General features: G+C 42.2%; 1 protein-coding gene across 1 annotated transcript in view; it reads right to left on the bottom strand.

The window, feature by feature from the left end:
* LOC146681673 (FERM and PDZ domain-containing protein 4-like) overlaps positions 1-24,855 on the bottom strand; it is a 75,167-nt gene that overhangs the window by 31,227 nt on the left and 19,085 nt on the right. The window contains exons 2-3 of the mRNA XM_085448107.1: positions 12,543-12,665; positions 195-346 (exon numbers count right to left, since the gene is read on the bottom strand). Coding sequence (XP_085304233.1) covers positions 195-346; positions 12,543-12,665 — 275 coding nt within the window. The remainder of the gene's footprint in view (positions 1-194; positions 347-12,542; positions 12,666-24,855) is intronic.

Raw genomic sequence — 24,855 nt, 5'->3', positions numbered from 1 at the left:
GTGAGAGAGAGTCAAAACTCCCACACGGAATAAAGCTGTACTTGTGTAGTAGAGGTGTATCACTGACTACTGTGTTAGGGGTAGGCAAGTGTACAGTTAGTTTGCAACTAAATAAAATTATAACAGTTGCCCAAATGAATAAATAAAAGTATTCATTTTAAAGATTGTTAGTTTAAGCCAATCTTGACACCCACCTGGTGTAACAGAGCGGACTACCACCGGTTTCTCACTGCCTGCCACAAAGCCGAAGCCCAGGACAGGGTCCCGTCTCATCTCCACCAGACGAGGGGCAGGAGGGACCCCATCTAGGTGGACCTCCTCCAGGGAGCTGCTCTGTGATACTTGGCTAGAAAATACAGAGCGCAAGGAAATTCAAGTAAAATTCCAACACTAATAAACAGTTTTCTGATTGATGTATAGTACTGTGCAAATGATCTTGAGCTTTCTGAAGGTCTTTCAGAGTTTTTCTTTGGACTTTCCAACTCACTATTCCCATTTCCCAATTCGTTCCCATTTCTTCAGTTTAATCTATAAACATGTCAAAAACAACGCAGTTTGACAAACATAAAATACTATTTTTATATCTACAAAAGTATTTTCAAAGAGCTATTTACTGAAACTTGGTATATGTCTGCATGGTGCAAAAGTTAAAAAGCGCCCTAAAAACTGAAATTTTATCTTAAAGGAAGTTGCTATGGTCTGATTGTTGGAGTTTTCTCTCTCTTACCTTACCATTTAAAGCACCTTGAGGTGACAGTTGTTGTGATTTGGTGCTATATACAGTAAATAAAAGTGAACTGAACTGAATTATAGCAGACATACAGCTGCTGGCTGGTTTTCAGCCTGAGAAGCAAAAAATCCAATTGAGTCAAGGCTCATGGGTACTGTATTTTAGTACTAAGTGCTATTATGACATAATAAACATTACTTCTAAATTTTCTAACAGTTAGAAGCCATGGTCAGTGCCAGGGGCGTCACCAAGGTGGGGCTGGGGGGGGGGGCACTGGCCATCCCCCAAAATTTGCCCCCCCCCCGCAAGACTATACCAAAACCAGTAAATGGTTGGTTTTGAAACACAAGAAGGTCTCTGTGTGCTGTTTGAAGTTTCAAAAGTCTTATTTCCACTGAAAGCACTACTGAGCTAAGTAATTGATAGCATTTGTTTGCCATGTTATTTATAGTTATTTGATCAGGTTGCAGAAAAGCTTGTTTGTTCTTAACATTAACTCCATTCTCAGAGAGTGAATCTTTGGCTTCTTCTGGTCAGCTCTGCTGAGAATCATTAAAGCATGGTTGGGACCTTCAATCAATCAATCAATCAATCAAAATAGATTATTATGGGTTTCAAAATCTTATTTGGTTTTCATATGTACTTTTTCAACAGTGTGTGAATGGATGGATGACTGAGTGTGTAAAGCGCTTTGGGGTCCTTAGGGACTAGTAAAGCGCTATACAAATACAGGCCATTTACCATTTTCTCAGTGATATCAATTTATATTAATAGCAGGAAATCAACTAGGCATATATTTTTTCTTTCTCTCTTTCTTCACATATTTTTCAAGTAACCTATATTTGACAACAGCATAATAAAACTGGAAATTTTGTTTTTGGTGTGCCACCCCAATATTTTTAGTGGCCTCCATCCAGGCACCCTATGGAAAAATTCTAGAGCTGCCCCTGGTCATTGCATGAGATAATAGAATAGAGCATTTATTCAAGAGACTCCAGTCAATTCTATGTTCAGCATTATTAGAAATTCCATGTAGAAAAAAGCGATGGGGAAATTGTTCTGCTACCCACGAAGCTGCCTGCTTTGCAATTATATTGAGTAAATAAAGGAAGGTTACTGTTTGTTGTTTGGGTGTAAAAAGATTGGATGGGATTATGTAAATCTACCCCACAAAAAACACAAGCTTAGGAATATCATTTTGTATAATATAATTTTCAATATCTCAAATTACACTATTTAAAAAGGCAAAAAAAAAAAAAAAAAAAGGACGCCTTTCCTTTAACTTTGTGTCAGGATGAGGTCGTGGACGAAAGAAGGAGGACCCAAACGCTGGACTCACAGGTAGGTGAAGATTGGTGTTTTATTGTCAACGGAGTGAACAAACAGAACAGAAGTAGGAAACGGCTGGCCGGCTGGACGACTGACTGAATGGATGAATGAAAGACTGACTGACAACTGACCGGCTGACTTGACGGAACTGAACAGAGGACAACCTAACAGCGGCGAGAACAACATCACAATAACATCAATGACAAGACATTGGACTGGTTGAACTGAGGGACATAAATACACAGGCTGAGTGATGAGAGATTAGAACCTGGTGAGTACACAGCTGAACATAATGACCTAATGATAAACGGGAAGAGGACGGAACATAATGCACATGGACCAAGGCTAACACAATAAAACAGGAGGTGAAGCAGACAGAATATAAACAGTGAACATGAACTAAGAATACTGGGTCAAAGACCCAGAAACCCTGACAGTACCCCCCCCGCAAAGGCCGGCACCCGACGGCCAAAAGAACGAAAAACCAGGACAGGGCGGGCGGAGGGGGCCCAGGACGGAGGGACGGAGTCCACACAGAGGCAGTTCAGGGGGCCGACCGTGCGGACGGCGACGGCGACGATGACAGCGCTGGTCCGGGGGCCGACCGTGCGGAAGGCGACGGCGACGATGACAGCGCTGGTCCGGGGGCCGACCGTGCGGAAGGCGACGGCGGCCACCCAGGAGAAGAGGGTCCGGGGGCCGACCGTGCGGAAGGCGACGGCGGCGATGACAGCGTTGGTCGGGGGGCTGGCCGTGCGGAAGGCAGCGGCGGCCACTCAGGCGATGGCGGTCCGGGGGCCGGCCGTGCGGAAGGCAGCGGCGGCCACTCAGGCGATGGCGGTCCGGGGGCCGGCCGTGCGGAAGGCAACGGCGGCGGCTCTCTAGTGTCAGGCGTACTGGCCGAGGCCCGGTGGGCACAGGACCAGTCGAGGCGGGACCAGTCAAGGCGGGACCAGGCGAAGCACAGGCTGAGGCTGCAGCAGACGAAGGCTCTGAGGCTGCAGCAGACGAAGGCTCTGAGGCTGCAGCAGACGAAGGCTCTGAGGCTGAAGCCGGGCCGGGCGTGGGTGCAGCTGAGGCAGAGGCCAGGCCGGGCGTGGGTGCAGCTGAGGCAGAGGCCAGGCCGGGCGTGGGTGCAGCTGAGGCAGAGGCCGGGCCGGGCGTGGGTGCAGCTGAGGCAGAGGCCGGGCCGGGCGTGGGTGCAGCTGAGGCAGAGGCCGGGCCGGGCGATGCAGGCGCGGAGGCCTCTGGCCGGAGACAGGCAGGGCCAGTAGGCGCGGAGGCCTCTGGCTGGAGAGCGGCCGGGCCAGTAGGCGCGGAGGCCCCTGGCTGGAGAGCGGCCGGGCCAGCGGGTGCGGAAACCCCTGGCTGAGAAGCAGGAAGGCTCACAGCTGGCTCTGGGTGCTGTGGCTGCAGGTCCGGGGACTGGACGGGATGGTGGACAGGTGACTGGGAAACAGGAGGCGACTGGACTACAGGGCACTGGGCGGCAGACTGGACTACAGAAGAGTGGAGGACAGGTGGAGACTGGACTACAGGTGACTGGAGGACAGGTGGAGACTGAGCTACAGGTGACTGGAGGACAGGTGGAGACTGAGCTACAGGTGACTGGAGGACAGGTGGAGACTGAGCTACAGGAGGTGACTGGAGGACAGGAGGGGACTGAGCTACAGGAGGTGAGGGAACTGACTGGAGGGAAAGCTGAACAGCAGGTGAGGGAACTGACTGGAGGGAAAGCTGAACAGCAGGTGAGGGAACTGACTGGAGGGAAAGCTGAACAGCAGGTGAGGGAACTGACTGGAGTGGAGATGCTAAGGGAGGAACAGAGGCAGGCGTGGCTGCTGGCCGAGCTACAGATTGAGCTAGTGACGGAGATAAAATTACGGCTTGGGCTCGTAAGGCTGGTGCCTGGGCGGGGGACAGTTCAGCTAATCTAACTAGGGATAGTGCGAGGGCGTGAAAGGCTGGGTCAGGAGGTGGATGAAGTGGTGGAGTAGCAGGTGGACCGGTTAGCTCCTCCAAGCCTCCAGGGAGGTCGAGCTGGGTTCTGGTTGCCCTCAACCTGGGCGCTGGGACGGGCACGGAAGGTGGCTGGACACCAGTCACCCCCACCTGAGAAACAGAAGCGGGTGTGGAGGTAGACCGGGTCGCAGCTGCCCTCCTCCTGGGAGCTGGCACTGGTGTGGGCGTAGACTGGGCCCCTGTGCTGGTGGGAAATGGCTGAATACTGGGTGTGGAAATAGTGACGGTGTGTGTGTTACTGGCAGGTTTATTGGAGATTGTTCTGATTTTTCTGCCACCACTATTTACAGTCTTTAACTGAGCTGTCTTTGGGGAAACAGAGCAGAAAAAGTCTACCCAGTCCACATTGTCGTCCAAGAGGGACGTTCCCCATGAATCGGAGAGGCGTCTATTATTTATCTTATGTGAAGAGTCAACTGAGGAAGGTGGCAAACAGTCACTGGGACTCACCGCCGGGAGTGGCTGGAAATAGTCCATGTTACGGTGGCGTGTGTGCCGCTTTCTCCGGGTAGAGGAAGCGGGCGGGGTAAACAGATGAGCCTCTGGCACGGGAGCCTCCATTGAGCCGAGGTGGTAGGTGGAGCCGCTGTGCCATGGCGAGGTTGAAGGTCCGGTGAGTAGAACGGCTGGCGGGTGAGCGAGGAGCGGAGCAGCGGGAGAGCGAGCGGCCGAAGCTTGGCCTGTGACGCCCACTCTCCGCGGCGAATGCTCCGCTGCAGGTGAGGCAGCAGGTGGAGGACCGCGGCGTCTCCGAGGCCCGCCCAGAGCCAGACGAGTCCCCTCGAAGACGAGCTCCCTCTCTGAGAAGAGCCGCTGTTTCCACCTGAGCTTCTCCTCCCAAATGGAGAGCGCTGCGTCCTGCCGCTCGAAGAGGTCCGAGTCCGCTGGGTCCACATCGTGTCTTCGTGGCACGGGTCTTGTCATTCTGTCAGGATGAGGTCGTGGACGAAAGAAGGAGGACCCAAACGCTGGACTCACAGGTAGGTGAAGATTGGTGTTTTATTGTCAACGGAGTGAACAAACAGAACAGAAGTAGGAAACGGCTGGCCGGCTGGACGACTGACTGAATGGATGAATGAAAGACTGACTGACAACTGACCGGCTGACTTGACGGAACTGAACAGAGGACAACCTAACAGCGGCGAGAACAACATCACAATAACATCAATGACAAGACATTGGACTGGTTGAACTGAGGGACATAAATACACAGGCTGAGTGATGAGAGATTAGAACCTGGTGAGTACACAGCTGAACATAATGACCTAATGATAAACGGGAAGAGGACGGAACATAATGCACATGGACCAAGGCTAACACAATAAAACAGGAGGTGAAGCAGACAGAATATAAACAGTGAATATGAACTAAGAATACTGGGTCAAAGACCCAGAAACCCTGACACTTTGGCTTCAATTCACTTTCAGTTCAGACAATTTGCTGACCTACTTACGAAGAGTGACATAAAATAAGTTGCCAAATAGTTTCTCTTCTCGATGACATAATGGGCACAATGACTATTACAGGGATCAAATCTGTCCCGCAGGATAAAGAAGGTTTTCTAGGAGAATATGACTAAATGCACATTAGAATTCAATCACTAAATTTCAGTTGTACAGAAGAAATCATTTTAGCTGAGACAGAGATCCTTAAACTTGGAATGAATGATATGAGCTGTGCAGTCAGCTGGTCATAAATCAGTGCTCTGGCTCAGGTTTCAAACATTTTATGCTTAAAAGCCACTTATAGAAGAGAGTACAGGTCTTCTGTTCACTTAATCGCTCAGATTTGCAGTCTGGAGGCAATTTGTCTTTTGAAGCTGTATGAAAGTCTGCAGGCTGTTCAGGATAAGAACAGTTGGCAGATCTCTTTCATAGATGACCTAAGCCTTCCTGAATCCTTCTGAGGAGTGGGAAACACCAGTTCCAAACTAACATAAGCAACAGGGACACACGGATGCAGCTCAAGAGATAACTGAGGTGGAAAACTGTTTGGAAGTAAGGAAATATAAGTGTTGCAAAGAAGGGATCAAATGTATCTTTCTTTGTTTTATTTTGAAGCAACGATAACTAATGTGGTTAGTAGATGGTTGTGACCACACATACACAGACTAAATGGTAAAATGGTAAATGGCCTGTATTTATATAGCGCTTTACTAGTCCCTAAGGACCCCAAAGCGCTTTACATATCCAGTCATCCACCCATTCACACACCGGTGATGGCAGGCTACATTGTAGCCACAGCCACCCTGGGGCACACTGACAGAGGCGAGGCGGCCGGACACTGGAGCCACCGGGCCCTCTGACCACCACCAGTAGGCAACGGGTGAAGTGTCTTGCCCAAGGACACAACGACCGAGACTGTCCAAGCCGGGGCTCAAACCGGTAACCTTCCGATTACAAGGCGAACTCCCAACTCTTGAGCCACGATCGCCCATCATCGACTAGCATTACAAAAACACACTTTTAAGCTATTTATATTTTTTGTAAATGTAAATTTCATCTGTTGCGTGACTTTTATAATTATAGCATCTGTAAGCGATGCTAGCATCACAAACTCAAAATGCTTTTGTTTAAAGATAAAAGTCATTAGCTCAGGAAGATAAGTGGTGGACCCAAAAGTTTGAAGTTTTGACTCTGATTTTCATTTCTTCTCATTCTTTTTAATCAGGAAATGTTTTATTTGATTTTATTCCAATCAGTAATGAGATAGCATAAAACAGTTCTTTAACACAGTGCATGTTAGCTTTCTATTGCTAACAATGACATCCAGGAGATATTAAAGGAGCAACTTGAACCGATGTCAGTTCAGCTTTTATTTTGGGATCTTTCAACCGTGCCAAGACATCTAGAAAAGGCAGCGGGCCAATGGGTATTTAACATCAAAATATTTCCTAAGAAGATAATAAAATACTAGCTTTTACTCACCAAAACTAGCATACAAACTTCTTAGACTGTCTGCTCCACATATAAAGCATATTTTTTATTGGATAATTATATTAAAAATGCTCTTAAAACATGCCAACAACACAATCTCAATGGAGCGGTCCAGTTCAATGAGTTAATTAGGCAGAAACACCCTGGATTTTAAGCCATAAGAAAATCCCAACAAATAAGCTATACAAAAATGTGGCCATTAGGTTTAGTTTTTCAGTACTGGAAGTGAGTACTTAGTCATACCCTTACTCCTTTCTCACATTTACTGTGAAATAAAAGGATTTAATTCTCTCCAAAAAGCTTGAAAATGGAAACAACCAGAAAAAAAAAGAGAAATTATTAAGAAACTTGCCCTGTGTGTTTAGCAGCAGTCAGCAGCCACGTGCCCCCCAGGACCAATACTACTTCTAAGGAGGGCTTTAGTGCATGTTTTGGCGCTTGGAGAGGAATCCAGTGGAAGCACGAGAACATGCAAATAGAAACACCCTGCATCAGCCAGATCTTCTTGCTGTGAATCAATAGTTCTCTGCTGTTGGCGGCTATATGCGGTCACCTCTATTAAATATAGGTTAATATTAAATTTTTCACATCGCCATTTTCTTTGTCTTATTGCAAGTCATTGCACTCGGGGTGAAAGCACCACTAAAATGTAAATGTACTGTATTAAATTACTTCTTGCCCGCTGAACCTCAGACGTCTGTCTCAGCTGAGACACTGAGAATGCAGACTGCCTGTTAATTAAGAGCTGATACACACTTTCAGTGGGGTTAACTCATTCTCTCTGTCTCTATCCTAGCTTCCTTTCTCTTTTGCAGCTTAAAAGGCTCCCTTGGCAGCTGCTGCTTCCTGTCTGCACATAAAGTCCAGTGCAGGGTGTCTATTGTTGCCTGGCCAGCATCCATCCCATTGTTCAGTGCCTACAATCCATACAGTAGATCATGTGAAATTTCTGCCTCGTGCATACTGACATTTATGTGCAACTATATGAATACTCACAAAAATAATTTATTTTACTGTCTCAGGTGGTTTGAGACTTTTATTTAGGAACCAGTGAAATATATCTATTTATTATAGTATATTTACAGCTTTGCCTAAATCTGCTCAGAGCATGAAACATGTTCCAAGCATCCACAGTATACCTTCATCTCTGACCAATCAATCTGAATCTCTGCCCCACTTCTTTTATGCCATTTATTCCACATTCTCATTCCCTAGCCCATTATCACATTGATCTCTATTGTACATTCGGCACAGAAATCTCAGAGTAAATCTGTCCGTGACAGAGCATGTTCCAATCTGCAATGCCGGTTCATATTCCCCGTCAGGATCGGTGGGATTTAATCCCGCAGAAGGAAAGACGAGGGCATCACGGGGTCAAGGGAAAGCTGGAAACAAAAGGTCAGATCCTGGTAATGTTTCAGAAATTCCAGGTTCTTGCCTTACTGGCGCGGTAGCCATTACTGAGGTTTCTACCACTAGGCCTCAGCCTAGTGTGACACATGGTAATAGATGCTAGAGAAATAACTGAACGATTGAGCAAAAAAATAATAATAATAATTTAAGAAGTTTATTAAAAAACAAAACACGATTCCTGGAAGCAATGGTTGGCTCTCTTCCTTTCAAGCGCAGATTTAAGTGAGTGCATTTAAACAATAGAGTCATCTTTCATCAGTTAATTTCAATAGATACCCAACAACTGGGCAAAAAAATTTAATACAGTCAAGAACAAAGCAGAGCATATTAGAGTTATATAACAGGCTTAACAGACCCAGCTAACCTAGTATTGACTATCAGGTTCCACACAGTTTAAAGGTGTATGCTGCTATAAAGACGTGTAATTATTGATTCAGTTTTTCTGCTCTGTTTAAATGATTAGGATCGAGTCATTGGACATATGACTTATTGATTACTGAAAAAAAGAAACCTCTTGTCCAAAGAAAGCAAATTAATATTGGAAGTTAATAGAAAATGCTATGGTTTGTAAAATACACACTATCGCAAAACCAGTTCAAAAATATGGCAAGTATATACTGGCTAATAGAGACAAACTCATTTGTTATTTGGATTTTTGACATTATTTATAATTGTTTTGGGGAAACACAAAGGAAAGGACAGCAGGGATGGGTGAGTGATGGGTATATCTGCAACTTGGCAGCTCATCTCAGAGCAAGCCATGGCTCTTCTCTTCTCTTGACAGGCTGCGCTTCATGAAAGCAAAGTTTGTGGCGAGCTTTTGACTTACTTCCAATTTACTTCCAATGCCTCATACTATAAATGAATCAAGGAAAGGGCAAAAGGCCAGTGTGATGGGCAAGATTTGATTAAAAACAATATGAAATGTAATTAAGAAATAGTTTAGCTTGCTATTTATATATTATAGTATTTAATGGTTCTTGGGCAACAACTGTAATAATCTAAGTTTTCAAAATCCTGAAAACTAAAGCCCTCGTAAGACAGGCCTAGAGACCAGTCAGTGATCCCACGGCAACTATCAGTTCAAATCAATTCATTTTTATTTATATAGTGTCAAATCACAGCAGTCAACAGCAGTGATCTCGAGGCACTTAATGCTGGAAAGTAAAGACCCAAAAATAATACAGAGAAAACCCCAAAAATCAAACAACCCCCCTTTGATCAATAACTTGGTGACAGTGGGAAGGAAGAACTCCCTTTTAACAGGAAGGAACCTCTGATAGATCCAGACTCAGGTCTGCTGTCTGGGGTGATGGGAAGATGACAGTATATAAGACACACTGTAGAAGAGAGCCAAAGATTCATAATAACCAATGATTAAATTGATTGTTAAACTAGAACTACAGGTTGCTATGGAAAAATGTATTGCCACGGTTGCCTGTGAAGTCGCCAAGTTATCTGCAAACACTTGCCAACTGCTAGCTTACCGGTGGTAAATTTGTGAAGGGTATGATGCAAACAACAAACAGAGACTGTTCACCTTAAAAGTAAAAGCTGGGCCTTTTGAAATGTGTTGGCAGCAGTAATAAGGCACAGTTTTACTATGAAGAAAGACTTGTGTTTTCTGTTTCTGCTTTGCTTCACACTTTTTATCATTCACTGAATAGTTGACAAGTATTTGCAGATAACATCTTCTACACAAGCACCGTTTTACCACCAATTTCAGCCAGCGACAGGCACCAACCTCCAGTAACCAGTCCCTAGCCAGTTGGGAAAATATACATTCTTCCCTAGTGAATGGAGGTTAAAAGATGGTTACAGAGACCGGTCTCTAGGTCTGTGAGACCGAAGGGACTCGTCTCATGTTAATAGAGAAATCAGAAATCTTAACAGAATCCCACAGACTCTACACGCAGCTGAGCATGTGCATAGTGTTCTTTATGCCAGCACCTCGCATGTCCTTATGGCAGGAGGTGTTTTCCTGCATGACAAATTTGCAGAGACAACAGCCTGCATATGCACTGATGGAATGCAAACTACCTCAAACAATGGCTACTTTTGTAGGCCGCTGAAACAATGCCCACCCCACTGCTTTGGGACTGTTACACTGCTTCATGCATACTGCATTTCCACTGTTGTTTATATTCCTTTTTGACAGCTATTTAAATATATAACTGTTCATATATATATATTAGTGCTGCCAGTGTTAATCTTGTTAAAATGACGTTAACGCCATAACCGCATTAACGCGGCAAATTTCCATTAACGGGTTAACGCTAATGGTTTATATATACAGGATGGGCCATTTATATGGATACACCGTAATAACATGGGAATGGTTGGTGATATTAAAGTCCTGTTTTTGGCACATTAGTATATGTGAGGGTGCAAACTCCTCAAGATGGGTGGTGACCATGGTGGCCATTTAGAAGTCGGCCATCTTGGATACAACTTTTGTTTTTTCAATAGGAAGAGGACCATGTGACACATCAAACTTATTGGTAATGTCACAAGAAAAACAATGGTGTGCTTGGTTTCAACGCAACTTTATTCTTTCATGAGTTATTTACAAGTTTCTCTTTGTTCACAGCCATTGACATGTTGAAGAGGTTAACACGTGAGGAGCGGATCGAAATTGTGTTGATATCTGGTGAACGCAGTAACCGGGTCATTGCAGCAGATTTCAATGCTTGTTCAGTGATGAGGCAAACTTTTATGTGAATGGTGAAGTTAACAAACAAAACCACCGCTATTGGTCTGACACTAACCCACATTGGATGGATCCCTCCAAGACTGCTAGAACAACAAAAGTGATGGTTTGGTGTGGTATATGGGGTACAACGATAGTGGGCCCATTCTTCATCAATGGAAACCTCAAGGCTACTGGATATTTGAAATTGCTACATGATGATGTGTTTCCCTCTTTATGCACTGAAGCTTGCACGTTCCCTGATTTATTCCAGCAAGATGGTGCACCACCACATTATGGGTGCCAGGTCCGAGCATTCTCAGATGAACAGTTTCCTGGAAAGTGGATTGGTCGTCGTGGGCCAGTTGAATGGCGCCCAAGGTCTCCCAATCTGACCACCTTAGACTTTTATCTTTGGGGTGATCTGAAAGCAATTGTCTATGGTGTGAAGATACGAGATGTGCAGCACTTGAAACTACGGATACTGGATGCCTGTGCTGGCATTTCTCCTGCGGTGTTGCTATCAGTGTGTGAAAAGTGGGAGAAGAGGGTTGCATTGACAATCCAACACAATGGGCAGCACATTGTACACATTTTATAAGTGGTCAGAAACTTGTAAATAACTCATGAAAGAATAAAGTTACGTTGAAGCACACCATTGTTTTTCTTGTGACATTACCAATCAGTTTGATGTGTCACATGGTCCTCTTCCTATTGAAAAAACAAAAGTTGTATCCAAGATGGCCGGTTTCTAAATGGCCACCATGGTCACCACCCATCTTGAGGAGTTTGCCCCCTCACATATACTAATGTGCCACAAACAGGACTTTAATATCACCAACCATTCCCATTTTATTACGGTGTATCCATATAAATGGCCCACCCTGTACTATAAATTCCACATACTAGTCTTTTTTTCTCACAATTGGGATGTTTTTTTTTATATTAATGATTCTGTTCACAACTCTTGGTAAACTACTCTAAAACTGTTACATTGTGATGTTGTATATCAGCATTACCAAAGTAGCCTACTATCCATTTCCACTTATTCAATTAAACCTATCCCAACTGCCATAGGGCGAGAGGCGGGGTACACCCAGGACAGGTCAGATTCACATTCACACCTATGGCCAACATAGGATCATCTGTTAACCTAATCACATTAACCACAGTGTAAGTCATCAAAGCAACTAGCCATATAAAGATAATTGCACTGCAAAAACCTTAAACATTTAGACTTCACTGAACATGACTTTTTTCACACTTATGGTTCATATACTGTAGTTTTTCCATGATGCATCCACATGTGATGCACTCATGCAATAATTTATGCACAATTATTGCATGAGTGCATAACTGTGCATAAACAGAATGACAACACACATTTAAACACATGCATGCCAGTGCTTATCATCATACATACTTGGTGAGGCATTCCCGTCCCTCCCTGGCGCTGTTCATGCTGTCCCAACTGTATGGGGGCCCCTGCAGTCCTCCCCAGGAGCCTGGGCCAGGAGGCGGCCAGCCTGATGTTTTGTTCTTATGGCTAAAGAAATGGAGCAAAGGAAAAGCAAGCACATTTTAAGAGAGAATTAAAGCAAATAATGTATTCCAGACTAAAAATAACTGTTCGATTAAGTATCGATTGGCCTTTTGTTTTGGGTAATAAAGACAAACAGCGACCGTCATCTTTAATCAAGACAGTGAAAACCTGGTAAGATGGATAGCATTACTGGATTTCAAGACTACAGTGTAACAATTTTACCCATATTTTACTCCATTTGGAAAATGCGATCATCATACAGCATTTAAATAAAACTAGTATATTCAAAATAAACTCTCAGAGACACTTTGTGCACCTCTAGTTTGATTTTTGCTCATTCCAATTAGTAAGACTTCTTCTCTCCCGGTGTGAGATCGCACTGCTTAGTGCAATCGACCGCAGTCAAATAACAGCTCATCGACTCCGCAGATAGGCAATCGATGGCTGCACGCACGAGCGGCTCCGCGGTGGTCGCTCAGCAGAACGGTACGCACACGGTGAGGGAACACACCGATGTGACAGCTGATTCTCTTATTGCAGATTAAGCTAACAATGCCATTATGGGTTTCAGGAGGGTGGGAGTCCACGGAGTCAAAGGGGAAGAGATGGGAGAAGAGCCACTGTGGCACCTCAGTGGGAATTATACCAGAAAAGAAAATGATGAGAACTGGATGTATCATCCTAGTGACTCAGTGACTTTACAGTAAGTCTCACATGCTACAGTGACTAATCGCACACAGATCATTAAGCACCCATCCCCTAACTCTCCACGGAAATAATGTGCAGCATCTGCATGTGCTCATCTTTACTGTTTGATTTGTTTTGTTTAGACTACTCCCTCTGCCGCAAACCAGGAGAAGTTTATGCCTGCCGGAGCATAGCTACGGTAAGAATTAGTCTTAGCGGCATTTCAGTGGCAAAATGCAGACTTGTATTTGATCGAACAGCTGATTCTCCAGTGCTTTCTGCACATTTAATGTTCCCGCTCTTGCTTTTCTCAAAAGTGACTGAGGCAAGCTGTTCAGTCACTATCTGACACACATTTTTAAAGCAGGTGAAATTGCATACTAGATGAGGACATCATCGCCGTACGAATCCAGCCAATCCATTCCCATATTGTGCTCTTGATGGGTTGAATACATCAGTCAGTCATATCATAGCGTGCTGTATATGAAACAGAAAACTGTCCTTTGACTCAAAGTGTATGCTGGCCTTAAATAAAGTCTAAAAGGGATGTTTCAGCTGTCTCCCGACAAATATTTTGCATTTTGCAGAGCTTAAAAAGATGAACAGCTGATTTTGGAGTTATCCTTAGAAGCAACAGATCCATTTCAACACTTTCCGGCTTTTGAGTTCCACTCCTCTCTATTCGGTTTCCTTCCACGGATTACGCTTAGATGCTTCTGTTTCTGCTGATCTTCAGTCATCTGGAAGAAAAACATATCCACTCTCCACTTTAGAATCCCAATCAGAAGCTCTTGCACCCAGAAGACACACTGGCCATGGCGTTAACGGCTGTGCAGATCTCCAGTGTGCAGCCAGACATTCATCTATTTGTCTTTGTGCTGCTGCTGGTGCTGCTGCTGCTGAGAGCAGCTTTGGTCCAACCTGAACTAAACTGCTGTGGCCTCGTCTCCTTTATCCCATAATCCCTCTCATCACAGAGAAAACAAATCCACGCTGTGTGTGTCTGCGAGTGTGAGCATGAGTGTTTCTGTGTGTGAGCGTGTTCAGCTGTATATAACTATGTGAGGATGTGTGTGTGTGTGTGTGTGTGTGTGTGTGGAGGGGGGAAGTAAGAGGATTTTGGGAGACCAGCACCGCGTGTATGGAAACGCCGCTCCAGCTGAGAGCTGGAGTCACACGGCAGGAAGCAGGAAGAGGAAACTGAAAGTTCACCTGGACGCCATCGCTGCTTTACTTGCCACTTTTGGTCTTTTTGCAGAAAAGGGGAAAAAAAACCAAGAACTTTCCCTAAGTAGACAGGAATGTCGTACAATAAAACTAAAAAGATGAGCGAGTTATAAAATAAATGCTAGTGTTAGCATAAGAAGTTAAATGTGCTTAGAATGACAATGCTAGCATGCAACCCCTCAAAAGATAATGATTTAGCAATTGTAATTTGATTACTTAGTGTCAAACCTCTGGTAATACACAGTGGCCAAAGTACAGCCAAGACTTAAGGGGGTGCATGAGGAGTTTTAATGGCTCAAAAGCAGCATTAGCTTTACAAAAAGTGATATGTGTAAAAAAACAAACAAAAAAACCCCACTAGTATCATTTCTGTATTATCTGTCCTGTTGTATTAAACATGTCAAACATACATACTGTGAATGAGTACTTGCCCCATTTCTTATTCCTTGTAGTTTTGATATGTCATATCAAACATATTTTTAATATTTGTCAAAGATAACCTGAGTAGATACAAAATGCAGTTTCTTACTGCTGATTTCATTCATTTAATCCAAGCCTATCCAGGCCTGTGTGAAAAAGTAATTGCTCTCTAAACGTAATAACTGGTTATGCCGCGCTTTGGCAGGAGGAACTGCAATCAGGTGTTTGCTCTAACTGGCAATGAGTCTTTTACATCACCGTGGAGGAATTTTGGCTCCCTTTTCTTTAAAGTATTGTTTTAATTCAACCACACTGGAGCTTATTCTTTTTTAAAAATCATGAACAGCCTGTTTGAAGTCATGCTAAAGCGTCTCATTCAGATTTAAGTCTGTAATTTGATAGTCCACTCCAAAACCTTTATTTTATTGTTTGTTTACTTTTCATAAACCTTTCCAGACTGATCGATGTCAGTGACTTTGTTTCTCAGCTGTTTCTTTAGATAGTCGCTTGATGTGTTGCTTTTTGAGATCCTTTAGCTTATTTCTCTTTCATTCAACAGGGCCTGAGTGTAGCTGGTGAAACTGAACTTTGCTTCCCCAAAAAATTTGATTAATCACTGTAACGTCGGACCCAAGAAACATAAGCCGGGCGAATATGGCGACAGCAGAACTTTTATTCAATACTGTGGTTTTGCATCGGGACACAGACACTCCCGCTCTCTCCCACTGCTGTCACGTCCGCTCTTCTCTCCGACTGTCACTGCCAACATATAGAGAGAGACAATCAGTGACAGGTCCCCAGCACACCTGTTCACCCCGCCCCTGCGCCGCCCTGGGAGCTCACTGCATCACCCCTCTTCTGCAGCTGGCCAGAGACCACACCCACGCCACAATCACAAAGGGGACAATTGCTTTTTTATACAGGGTTAGGTGGGTTTGGATAGCTTTTGTCCCTTCTACTCCTCCTAATATTGAAATTTTGTCAACACTAGTGACACCTTTTCAGTAACTGTTACAGTAACTTACATTTTACGCTGTTACTTTACAACTAACTTTGTACGTATGGACAACATGGACAGTTATAAATGACCCTTGGGAATTTGGGTATTTTTTAACACATATTCTTAATGCCACGAAAGGGAAACTCTAACCCAAATGAACCGTTTTATAGCTAACCAAGCAGTTCATAGCACCTACAATTAACCTGGGGGTAAAAATGAAAATAAAACAATCACTAAGGAGGTGTCCAAGTGGAATTATACGTACTGTCAACTGCTGCTAAATGAGTCTTTCAGATCCTTCAAAGATGAAAAATGTCAACTTGCTGGGAAAGGTAAAGCCAGAGTTACTGAAATTAAGGACCATATATCTGTATAATATAAAAAAACTTCATAGTTACTGTATATCAGACAGTTTTGTAGACATTTAGGTTTATAACCAAACTCTAACATGGAAAATAAAGCCAGCAATCTTATTCAGTCCAGCCTGGGTAACACCTGGACCATTACTGCTCTGCAGTGTTGGTCAAGTTACTTGAAAAAAGTAATCAGTAACTAATTACTGATTACTTCCCCAAAAAATTAATCCCGTTACTTTACTGATTACTTATTTTCAAAAGTAATTAATTACTTAGTTACTTAGTTACTTAGTTACTTTTTAAAAACACGATTTACAACCTGACGAGGTGATAAAGCGATAGATCTTTCAGCCCAATTCTACTTTTTCTACATAATCCATCATACAAAATGTAATCAAATAGAAAAGTCTCTTTTTAAAACTTTTATAGTTTTATCAGTTTTAATCTTTTAACTTTATGCAATCAAGCAAAAATTTAATTATATGCACCATTCTCTGACTTGAATAAATTAGTTTAACATTTAAACCTATTTTCTACACATTCCAGCTCATAAAATAAAATATTTTTTGTGTTTACACTCACTCTTTCAAATAGATGCAAGTAAAACACAGCAGAAAATAAATAAAGTCAAAGACTCAGCGGTCCTGTTGCTCTATTTTCACCTGTAAAGCAGGACTGCGGTAGGCGGAGGTTTACCCTGGTGCAGGTGTGCCACGGTCAGTTGAAGAATCCGCGAGTTTCTCTGTGAGTTTCCCATTACGTCGTTGCGCACTCGGTGCTTGCTCGGAAGTTTAGGGGTTTTTTCGCTGTAAAAAGAAGTTTTCTTCCCACGCACGATGGACGCTAATGTTTTTGTCACTTTTTATGGAATCAAACTCAAACTAAGGTCAGTACTTCCACGCTTTAAACGCTCGCTCATACTCTCTCCCACAATCGATATGTGATCCATTGTTGGTCTGCACACAGCTGTTGTCACTAACGGCGCACTCGCTTACGTCACTGTCGTGAGACATTCTCGCAAAAAATCACGGTTTTAGTAACGCAGTAACGCAGCATTCCTACGGGAAAGTAACGGTAATCTAATTACCGTTTTTGCAATAGTAATCCCTTACTTTACTCGTTACTCGAAAAAGTAATCAGATTACAGTAACGCGTTACTGCCCATCTCTGCTGCTCTGTATCAAAATCTGTCAAAATAATTTTTCAAAATGGAAAATTATAACCCTTTAATTCTATGTTCAATCACTAAATTACCATTCGTAACTTTGTTCGGCATCACAAGTGTTACAGCAGCATGTTTAAGATAACATTTTTATTATTAACCGCACTGAAATGTTTTCTATCCCTACATATGATTCAGGCTTCTTTATTGCTTCTCTCAATAATTCCTAATATTTCCAAAATGGAAGGTATTTCTTACTAAATAACGTCTGTGGAGAAACGTACAAACTTACATAAAAATTAACCCTGAAACCACACCATGTCTCTGTCTAATTGAAGTGGTAAAGCTTAGTTTGTGTACACAAGCCCCCACTCATTCCTGTTTCCTCCTTTGAAGAGTTTTACTTCAACCTGCGGTCAATCCAATATGCATTCAAAAGAGACAGCAGGGTCCTTTGTTCATAGGTTTGCCTTTGCTGAAAAGGACAGTGTATTGACTTCAAAAAGGTGTCTTTTATTTTAAATTGATCAACTCGTGTTTCTCTCCAAAACTTTATCCAAGGGATTGATTTCTCTCAGTCATTCACACCACTCCTCAAAGTCATTTTACAAACTCCATCAAAGTCTTTCTCAGTCTTTCAAAAATGTGTACAGGCAAAAACTGTATTTAGCGAAAGAGTGTTAGCCACAACTGAGTGAAAAGATAACTTTCAGACTTTATCACGATAAGACCATTAAGCATGGATTAAAACGGTATTAAACTGTAACAATATTTTATTGATTAAATCATTTTAGGCTGAGTAAAATGTTTATAAATGGACCACCTTTATGCTAGAGCTAAATGCTACAATTAGCTTGTTTTCTAGATATTCCATTTGAGAATCTCTTCAGAAATGTATCACTTTCTAAATTTTGTATTTACATCAAAATGGAAACAAATATTAGCTGTCTGAATGCATTTAGCTTTTCTGATAACCATGAGCTTTTTTGTTTTTGTTTTAAGTTTTGACTTTTTCAACACCCAATGAAAAATGTTACCTACAAAGGTTTTTGAAATCCATCATGTGGGAGATTATGAATATCATATTTGGTGACAAATTTAACCAATTTATCTTAAATAAATATTTTACCAAGAAGGTTAACCCACTTTTGATGCTAAAAATAACAACTTTTTTTGTTTTTTTTACATATTAAGCTCCTGAATTTTATAACATCAGTAAAGTTTAAGGCAAATTATAAAGTTAGTTGCCTGTTAAAAAAAATCACACTAGAAAGACAAAACCTACAGATTTTAACAGAGGAAAACAATATTTTTCATCTGCTGCCTAACGTTTAGATGACTGTGAGTTTTAACTTACATCAGTTTTATCTCAAGGTAATCTGTTAAAAACTAACATGAACAACCCATGATAACACATGAAGTGTTGCTAGCTAGATAACATGAATGCCATATTTAGCAGGAGTTCTACTGTATAGAATTACAGCTACCTTTTACTCTACTGATAACATATTTTACTATTAGAAAAAAAAGAATACATTTACATTTAAAATAACACTGAAAATGAAAATAAAACAGTGTTTTTTATGTATTAAAAACATCAGCCTACATATTGATATATATTAATATATCATTCAGTTTAAATTTTAACACTCTTGCTAAAATGAACATTGTATTTTTGTTCTAATAACTTGTGCTGTTAGTAAATATATATGTTACTTTTATCAATGACTAATATAGTTCACGTCATCTGTGAGTTACGAAAAAATTAAAAAAATATTAAAAGTGCCCCCACTCTTCTGTACTTAAAAGGACTTTACATAGAATATTTCTTAATTAGTTGTTTGTAATTTGGCATTAAGTAATCGACACATGATTATGGTGGTATTTTTGAGTGCATTAGAATCCCCTTGCTTTCTTCCTGTAGTTAATCTCTGCTGCCAGTGATTTGTTATGGCCGGTCTTTCATTGACTCTCATTAAAGATATCGATCCTCTCAGTCTTTACATTAGCCTGTTTTAAACACTAAGAACAAAGAGTGATTTATTAGACTCAGTCTATATCCTCGTACATATACAAAGGCACAGTATCAGTTTGTGGGACCTTATTACACCTGTATATATTTGCAGACATGGTGAATAAATGTCTGTGCTTGCAAAGTAACAAAGACTGCGGTTGGTCAGATTGCTTTTTGCTGTATCATATGTCAAACCCCCACGGAAAACGGTAGAGCCAGCTGGCACGGACTTTGCTCCTCGGCCACATGCTCCAGTCAGCAATAACGCACAGCCCCAAACACTGTGCTCAACAAATGTTTCATTTCTTATGTCCTGCAGCGATTATTTGGGCTGTTACTGTCCAGTAAAATAATCCTTAAGGGTCAGACAGCACGTATGCCTTATATACAGTAGTCTATCAGATTGGATTAAAATGCTTCTTTTTTTTCTCCAGTATGATTGTTGAAGAGTTCGTATAATATTGTGCAAATCAAAAATCACTAGAAAATAGCTTGAATGATTATTGACTATTGGAATCTGTGATAGTGGTAACCTGAAACTGAAGGCTTAGGCTTGGGGTTAGAGTCGAGCTAGTCTAAGAAATTTATGACATTCAATATTGTGTCAAAGTTTTAGACGCTTCAAAGGTTTTGATTCTTATCCATCAAGCAATGCTATGATAGAGCTCTCTGGTCAGCATCAAATTCATCCAGCATCATGACAGCAACCCCAAACAATCAGTCATAAAAAACCATTTCAGCGACAAAAAGAACAAGAAATTCTACAACAGATGGTATGGCCCCCACACAGCTCTGATCTTAACATCCTGAAGGCAGTCTGGGATTATATGAAGAGAAACAGCTAAGACCAGCTAAGTCCACAGAATCGTAAGACATTTAAAGGCATTACTTTAAGATCAGAGATCAGCCATACTGTTATTTTCTTTTCTTTTTTGTCCTCTTCGATTCTCAATTACGTTATGCTTATGTGCCGTGTCTAAGCGGGTTCTCTGCTATTCGCTCTTACCTTATATGTCTGCTTTGAACCACTAAACCCTGACATTATTGGTCTCTATGTGACACTCTTTGAAGGAAAATGGGGTACAAAGAAGGGTCTGAGTCACTGAGCCATTTCTGCATTGGCCTTTACTGACACACAGTTTCAGCTCTGACTTCGAATCAGCAGAATTGTGATTCAAACAAGATGCTGTAACATTTCAATGATCCAGCCTCAAGAATGAGGCCATTTGAAGGACCGTCTCTGCCAGTGGCCTGTCTACTTATTACTGCATGGAGTGAAAATAATTTTGTTTGACCTCCCTTTTTTGAATAGACTATAGACACACAACACGCACAACCACAAGGGGAGATATTACATTTTCAAATCCCCTCAAGATCTTTAGGCAGACTGAGTGAAACTGCACAAAGGCAAAGCTCTCCCAAGATGCTTTAGCCTACATTATAACAATACTTACTGCAGTCAGTAGGGTAAAATCCACCTCCCCCATCTTGAGTGGCCTTGCCAATTCCCACCACTTTACACTCTATAGAACAACTAGGGTAATTTCAGATCAAGCACACTTCTGTGGGAGACTTGTTTTCTTTCTTTTACAAGCTAAGCAGGATGCATCTCAGAATACAAGGATGTGTAGGTCAAGTGGTTGGGAGGAGCTTTGTGAGTTCCCTTCATCTTCAGTTCCCTCACGTTATAACATGCCAGTCGAGTCTTCAATAAAAATTGTTCGTCACAATCTATCTTTCATAGACAGAGAATTATTAAAGTGATTTAGGAAAAAATCTGGTCGTAGGTATTTCACCTGAATGGACTTGAGATGGCATGCAAAGAGAATGTATTTTTACTTTCTGTGATTTCACACTACCAAACACGCAAAGGCTCCTTTGCAAAAGCTTCACAATTAGCCTGAAGTAACGGTGTGCATGTTTCGAGAACACCTTCTTTTAACTCAGCAGGAGGCTCCATTAACAACACCCTGGCTCTGGTTTAGAGGTCCCGCAGAAAAGCATGGGATGAAGGCTGGCTGTCTTTCTTCTGGTTTAAAGTTTCAGAAATAAAGAGGAGTGCGGGACGCAGACTTAAATCCCATACAGACTGTGATAACAGCTTGTGGGTTCGTTGCGTTTTACACTGTGCAAGCAAGCACCGTGTAATAAAATCTTGGTCACAATCTGTGCCGTGTTGTGCTATAAATTTTGGAGCGTGTCAGATTGTGTGATGGATGCCTGGGAAATTGGAGCTTGACAGCATCACTTAGAAAAATTGCAAACAGAGACGTATCATAATATCATCATCCTAAATCATCCTTTGGCTCAGTAGTCTATCAAAAGGGAACTTTTAACCATCGCAGCTACATTACTATATGTATTCACATACAGTGGCTTGGAAAAGTATACACGTGAGAAGTGGAACAAAAATCATACATGATTCCAAACATTTTTTTTACAAATAACTGCAAAGTGGGGTGTGCATAATTATTCAGCCCCCTTTGGTCTGAGTGCAGTCAGTTGCCCATAGACGTTGCCTGATGAGTGTTATAGACTAAATAGAGTGCACCTGTGTGTAATCTAATATCAGTAGAAATACAGCTGCTCTGTGACGGCCTCAGAGGTTGTCTAAGAGAATATTGGGAGCAACAACATCATGAAGTCCAAAGAACACACCAGACAGGTCAGGGATAAAGTTATTGAGACATTTAAAGCAGGCTTAGGCTACAAAAAGATTTCCCAAGCCTTGAACATCCCACGGAGCACTGTTCAAGCGATCATTCAGAAATGGAAGGAGTATGGCACAACCGTAAACCTACCAAGACAAAGCCGTCCACCTAAACTCACAGGCCGAACAAGGAGAGCGCTGATCAGAAATGCAGCCAAGAGGCCCATGGTGACTCTGGCCGAGCTGCAGAGATCTACAGCTCATCACTCTGAACACACCATCGCCACTGTCAAATATGGTGGTGGCAGCATCATGCTCTGGGGGGGCTTCTCTTCAGCAGGGAGAGGAAGCTGGTCAGAGTTAATGGGACGATGGATGGAGCTAAATACAGGGCAATCTTGGAAGAAAACCTCTTCAAGTCTGCAAAAGACTTGAGACTGGGGCGGAGGTTCACCTTCCAGCAGGACAACGACCCTAAACATAAAGCCAGGGCAACAATGGGATGGTTTAAAACAAAACATATCCATGTGTTAGAATGGCCCAGTCAAAGTCCAGATCTAAATCCAATCGAGGATCTGTGGCAAGATCTGAAAACTGCTGTTCACAAACGCTGTCCATCTAATCTGACTGAGCTGGAGCTGTTTTGCAAAGAAGAATGGGCAAGAATTTCAGTCGCTAGATGTGCAAAGCTGGTAGAGACAGACCCTAAAGGACTGGCAGCTGTAATTGCAGCAAAAGGTGGTTCTACAAAGTATTGACTCAGGGGGCTGAATAATTACACACACACCACTTTTCAGTTATTTATTTGTAAAAAATGTTTGGAATCATGTATGATTTTCGTTCCACTTCTGTACACCACTTTGTGTTGGTATTTCATGTGGAATTCCAATAAAACTGATTCATGTTTGTGGCTGTAATGTGACAAAATGTGGAAAAGTTCAAGGGGGCCGAATACTTTTGCAAGCCACTGTATAAGCTGTGTATCGGTGCTCGTTTTGGTTGATCTGTCTGTTTTTAATGTCAATCAGCATTAATCAAACTGTTCAACTGTTAATGGAACAGCAACTCAAACAAACACTCATCACAACCAGTGTATGCAGAAGAGCATCTCTAAATGTATAACATGTCAGAAGAGCACACAGCCAGAACTGACCATATTTGGATAAGACGGTGGCGTGCCAAGTTATCAGTTAACGTTAGCAAGCTAGGTTAGTACGGTGAATCAATAGTGTATGATTACATCTCAGAGACATAGATACCTGCTAATTAGTACTAAGCAACATACTATACTAATAAAATGGTAGAATTTCTCTCACTTCTTGGATGGTCTGTTTGTAGAATTAGCAGGCATAAACACAGAAAAAGGTCCAGGTCAGTGATTTGAATTAGCTGTGAGTAATCACTCCCTGTTTCTGCTCCCACTTGTTGTTCCATTAGTTAGGTCTACTTTTAAGCCTTAAACCATCTAAATGAGGTAGTTGTCATGAAATTCACCCCCCATACTTTTGTTCTAAACAGATGAAATAGCTACAGAGATGACAATCAGGCAGTAACCATGTAACTTGAATTTAGAAAATGTGTATTTCAACATAGGAGCATATGAGGATTGAGTGGCTTTTGAAGGCAGCCTCAAGTGGCCATTTGAGGAACCACAGGTAACATTTTATCCCCGATAGCTGTACCCTCGTTCGTTGCATTATATCATATCTACCTTTAGTGCAAAGCAGAAAACTTAACCTCCTGATCTAAGATGCTATTGCACAATATACAGTGTAAGTCTGGTGAGAGCTGCCAGTCTCATCAAAGATGATGTGTTTGCACGAGGGCTGCAAACACATCATCTCATAAAATTCCGCATTCGTCGATGTGGAATTTTATTGTCGGCACGTCACGTAAATGTGTTTTTGTAAACTGCAATAGACTACAGGAAGTTATGTTGGCAGCAATGCCTATATGGTCTACCAAGACTGCACTCTCGCTACATTCTGCTACTAACGAAGCAGAGTGTAGCGAGAACGGCAAAACAGAAGAATGGAAAAATATGGAAATGAAGATTTGAAAAACTGTTAAAAGCATTCCTCACAAAACAAACAAAGTTAAATGCAGACTGTGTAAGGCGAAGCTTTCCTTCCACGACAGCACTACTGCAGTGCATGAGTATTTAAATGCCGGCACCCTGGAGCTGTGACGTCCATTACAACCATTAAAGAGGAGTAGCTACACTGCTTCCTAGGTGTTTTTTTCCTCGCATTAATATTAGTGTTTATTCTGAATAGTAAACCTCTGCCACTTAACATTAGGTAGTTGATTAGTAACAGTCTTCTCTAATTTTGTTTTGTTCTGTTTTACTAGTGTTAACAATGAGCGTATAGATGAGTTTGACCTGCTCATGAACCTCTCAAAGGGCTGAAGTCATGACAGAGAGCATCTTTACCATGGCTACCAGCTGCTGGGATCATCATCCAAAAAATAAGAGCAAGCCTCACTCCAGAGCATGTCCACTGCAATCTTGGATTCATGAACTGAACCGTATTACCTAATATTTTGACTTGTTTCATTTTTATCCTGACAGTCCCATTGAATAAAGTTAAAAATGCATTTGCTTATTTTCAAATTCCCGGGTTATTATTTTCATTTGGTGTGGGATGAGGTAACAGGGTGATATTCACAGGTGGGC

The sequence above is a fragment of the Copadichromis virginalis genome, linkage group LG23 (genome assembly GCF_057382275.1).
Source record: "Copadichromis virginalis isolate Kocher_CV1m ecotype Utaka linkage group LG23, C_Virginalis_male_GT1.1, whole genome shotgun sequence".
Taxonomy (NCBI): domain Eukaryota; kingdom Metazoa; phylum Chordata; class Actinopteri; order Cichliformes; family Cichlidae; genus Copadichromis; species Copadichromis virginalis.
Note: the sequence above shows the minus strand (reverse complement) of the source record. Positions and strands in the feature narration are given on the sequence as shown.